Source organism: Culex quinquefasciatus, chromosome 2 (assembly GCF_015732765.1).
Source record: "Culex quinquefasciatus strain JHB chromosome 2, VPISU_Cqui_1.0_pri_paternal, whole genome shotgun sequence".
NCBI classification, from domain to species: Eukaryota; Metazoa; Arthropoda; class Insecta; order Diptera; family Culicidae; genus Culex; species Culex quinquefasciatus.
Window position 1 is genome coordinate 71,479,009 of NC_051862.1, and position 4,030 is coordinate 71,483,038.

A 4,030-nucleotide genomic window follows, 5' to 3' on the forward strand; every position below is an offset into this window, starting at 1 on the left:
CTTTTAGTTCTCTTCGAAATTGCATTTAGAAAGGGCCCATTATGAACAGCAGTTGGAAAGCTAAAAGGGCCTAATAACGAGATTTTTTAAAATTATGAGTTTTATTGCGAAAATCAACATAAATTAAGAAGCAGTAAAGCAGAGTTGAGGATAATGGTGTGTTTTATCGAATCATCAGTAAAAATACCATCAGTCATGCTTATTTTTTAAATAGGAATTGAAACAAGTTGTCCATTTTTTGCAAGCGATTTTCTCGAACCGCGGTTTTTGCTTTTGTGCCCTTATGAAATGTTTGGCAAATTTTGTCAAAGAACGCTTGCTTATACTTACGTGAAGTTACTTCGCTTCGCTTCGCTAGGAGATGGTGATTTTAGCGGATTGCAGACTGGATTTTTGCCATGTGATGTGATGATTGTCTAAGCTCAAGTTGCCTAGGAATCGATAATTGGGAATAGAATCGATTCCACCTGAACTAGATTCTCACCACCATGGCAACCGTCCATTGTCGGCCGCTCCCATCTCCACCGCGCAACAGGGTCAAGGAAAGGGATTCGGAAGACGGGAAGTGTTGATGCTCCACTAGTTTAAGGGGTCAAGGACAAATCACCACGGTGTCCTCAAGTAAGTTTCGCTTGGAGTTGGACGGTTTTTGGGAAGGTGAATGGTCTGAGGAGCCACCCTAGGCAAGTGGTAACGACGAATTCTTCGTCTGTTCTCATTTCTAATGGGAAAGCTTTCAAATTCTTCTCATCTCGTATTGGATGAATTCTATTAGTCGCCCAGGCTATTTTTAGCGAGGTATTTTCAATTTCAACTGCGCTTGCAATCTTGTTTGAGCTCTGATATTCAACTTGCATTCAATTTTATTCTTTGTCCGATTCTTGGATTCAAGTATATCAGTCTCAGTCCTCCTCAAGCTACCAATGCTCCACGGTTAAGTGCATGCCAATCCTAAGGACAGGGGATCGAACCCTGCCGTGAGCAGTTTTCAAAGTTTTTCATTTTTAATTCAAATTTGAATGAGTCCATAACTTTCTCGTTGGGAGCAGATGGGTATCGAACCCAGAACCATTCGACTATTAAGCGAACATCGCAACCATTCAGCCACGACCACTCCCGCTTATACTTACGTGAACTTCGGATGTTGTAAAAACAATGAGTTTATGTTTCAAATTGATAAAAATATTCTTTTATTGTTAAAATTGTATATGTCAGTTAAAGGAATATAAATGAGTCGTTGTACAAAGATATACGAAAGAAATAAGAATGAGTCACAAACACGGCAGCAATGCATCTGAACGCGACGCAATAAGCCTTTAGCAAGTCCTACAAAATACACGAGAAAATAATAACTTGTATAATTGTGACGCGCGCACACTCCTCAGCTCTACAGCTTCAGCGTCCGCATGATCACGTTCAGGTTCTCCTGCAGCTGCTTCAGCTCGGCCAGCACGTGCGGATCGATTTTGCTGACCATGGCCGGGTCGACGGTGCCCATCTCCGTTGGCCGGATCGACAGCATGCCGTTTTCGACGGGGATGTTTACGTTGGCGGTCGATTCCAGAATGCTGAGGGAGAATTTTCAGAAATTTAGTCATATTTTGCAGGTTTGAGTTGAAGAAGATTCTTACTTGGCAGTGATCACCGGACTTCCAGTGATGGCATAGACGGGTTCGCCCAGCCGGGCGTGACGGAGGATGGCCATGGCCGAGTTGGGTTGCACCTTGGGCGTGATTGCACCGTAGATTCGATCCACGCTGATCGCCTTCGGACGGTTTGGCATCGGGGTTTTGGCTTTGGCTCTGAAAATGGAAGGAATTTGTGTTATTCTGAATTGGTTTAAGTCTTCCAATTCGACCAACCTCGAGTTACGATCCTTGGCCAGCACGCTGGTTCCGAGGGTTTTCCCCAGTGCCGATCGATCCACCAGCGTAGCCGTCTGGTTCTGGTACAAGCTGCGATTGACGGTGGACGTGTTGGTGACTCCACCGGCCGACTTGCTGCGGCGCCGGAACTTGGCCGACATGAGCGGACCGACGCGCTTTGAGGCCGACGACATCGCGGACAGCCGCTCCGGGTGGTCACTTTCCTCTGTAAGGTACCCTAGAGTGGATTACGATCGAACGGACCGTTTGCCAACACCAAAAGCAATTCCCGCCAGAGGGCGGAACAAAAATAGAGACGACAATCACCGGATTAGTTAAGCGAACCATGTGCGAGTGAGTGAGTTAAGCTTGTGCAGTGCAGATTAAAAGACAATGTGTTGTGCGTGTGTTTGTGCATTGTGGGTTAGTTTAATCTTAAGGTTAGACTCACCGTCATCTTTGGACTTTTTGCGGGCGGATTTCTCCAGCAGTACACTCAGGTTGGCGGCCATGACGGCGGTGCGATCGCCGTAGAAGGACGCTTCGATCTTCTCTGCCTCTTCCTGCTAAAAGGGAAGCAAAGCGGATTTTTTTTATATAAATTTCTCGATTTTTTGTTTGTTTGAAAAAAATCTAAATATCTATTTTTTAACATCAAAATTTTGAAAATTTCAAACCTTGGGATTATCAACTCTTATATGTACATTACTACAAAAATAAAAAAATAAATAGAATTTTAAGATTTTTTTTATTGTTGGATTCCAAATCTTAAATCCAAACATAGGAATTTTAAAATTTTAGAGTTTAAGAACTGTATAATTTTAAACATAGTTCCAATTCTAGAACTCTAGAATTTCTGATTTTTTAGAATTTTACCAGAATTTTAAAAATTATAATTTCTTAATTTCACATCGTCAGTTAAATATACACGTCAAAAATGAAGAATTTTAGAATGTTAACATGTAAAAGATTTTAAAGTATAAATTCTATAAATTCTAACCCTCTTAAATTCAGGAAACTCAGAATTTTAGGGTTATAGAATTTTAGGTTATCCAAAATTAAGAATTATAAAATTTATTTAAACAAAATAAAGCAGAAAATTAAATATTATTTGAAAAAAACCAACACACAAACATAATATTCTAAAAACTCTTCTTTCTAATGATAAAAAATTGATTTTTAATGATTACAATTTAATTTAAGATTTCTATTGATTGATTTATCAAGAGGTCCTATCGGCATAGGAAACCCAAGACTCATAGGTTGTTTTGAAAATTTACTCTAGAATTTAATCTTTCTAATGCTTACATATTCTCTGATCTGATTGATGGTCATTGTGAGATATTTCTTCGGGATTCTGGTCTTTAGCCCATCGACCAACCGCTGAACGCGATCCATTTCGTCTCGAAATTTCAGCTCCAGATTGGCCAACTCGCAATCAACTGGAAACAAAGAGAACCAAAAATTCAAATTTGCAAACCCCATTCCTTAATCCAAGCAAGCCACCGGAACTTACCCGTCACTTCGAAGTCGCGCATTTTGTTGGCGATTCGGGTTTTCTCGTCGACGGAACCGCGCTTTTTGCTCACCAGCCGGCGGCCGGTCTTTGTGCGAGTCATTTTGAATAAAAATCACACTTTTACTACAAAATATAAGGCTAAATTGCTGGCAATTCCTGTTCAAACTTGCACCGGCACGAAAAAAAAAGGCAGCTGCTCTGTTGAAAATCTTTGAAAAGTCCGTTGACAACCCGCGGAGGAGCAAAGAAGCGCGATGTGAAGAGGAGACGGAGAAACACAAACACCAAAGCAAGCCAAGGAACGTTGAAAGAGGAGTGATCAGGTAATGTAACTTTTGTGTAGTACTTTGCACGCGCGTTTGAAACTGCTCAGAAAAATGAATAAATAAATCTGAAATAGGGTCCTAAGGCACTATGTCAATTTTTATTTAGGCCGTTGCACTTTGGTCAGTGGCGAGGGACATAAACTTCAAAAATATTTGCAACGGCCTTACAGCGCTAAAAAAACACGTTTCAAAACTCATTTAACCCGTGGATTAACCCCTTGTGGTCGTAAAAAGGGTAATTGTTCCCAGAAAAATAAGCTTTATCGTTGTGAAAAATAAATAATATCAGAAATTTATGCTTAATTTTAGGATCCAGTTTT

At 40.7% G+C, this 4,030-nt stretch overlaps 1 protein-coding gene across 2 annotated transcripts; it reads right to left on the bottom strand.

Moving 5' to 3' along the window:
- Positions 1-1,166: 1,166 nt before the first annotated feature.
- Positions 1,167-3,637, bottom strand: LOC6040784 (borealin). Of its 2 annotated transcripts, none has more exons than XM_038257960.1 (6): positions 3,382-3,637; positions 3,174-3,307; positions 2,317-2,431; positions 1,863-2,103; positions 1,632-1,802; positions 1,167-1,568 (listed from the first exon to the last, which is right to left on the bottom strand). In XM_038257960.1, the coding sequence occupies exons 1-6, from the start codon at positions 3,482-3,484 to the stop codon at positions 1,388-1,390; spliced, it is 945 nt and encodes a 314-aa protein (XP_038113888.1). In that variant the 5' UTR covers positions 3,485-3,637; the 3' UTR covers positions 1,167-1,387. The 2 variants fall into 2 exon arrangements, with proteins under 2 accessions (XP_038113888.1, XP_001850129.1); XM_001850077.2 differs by having other exon boundaries at positions 1,863-2,091; positions 3,382-3,635.
- Between the last annotated feature and the right edge of the window lie 393 nt (positions 3,638-4,030).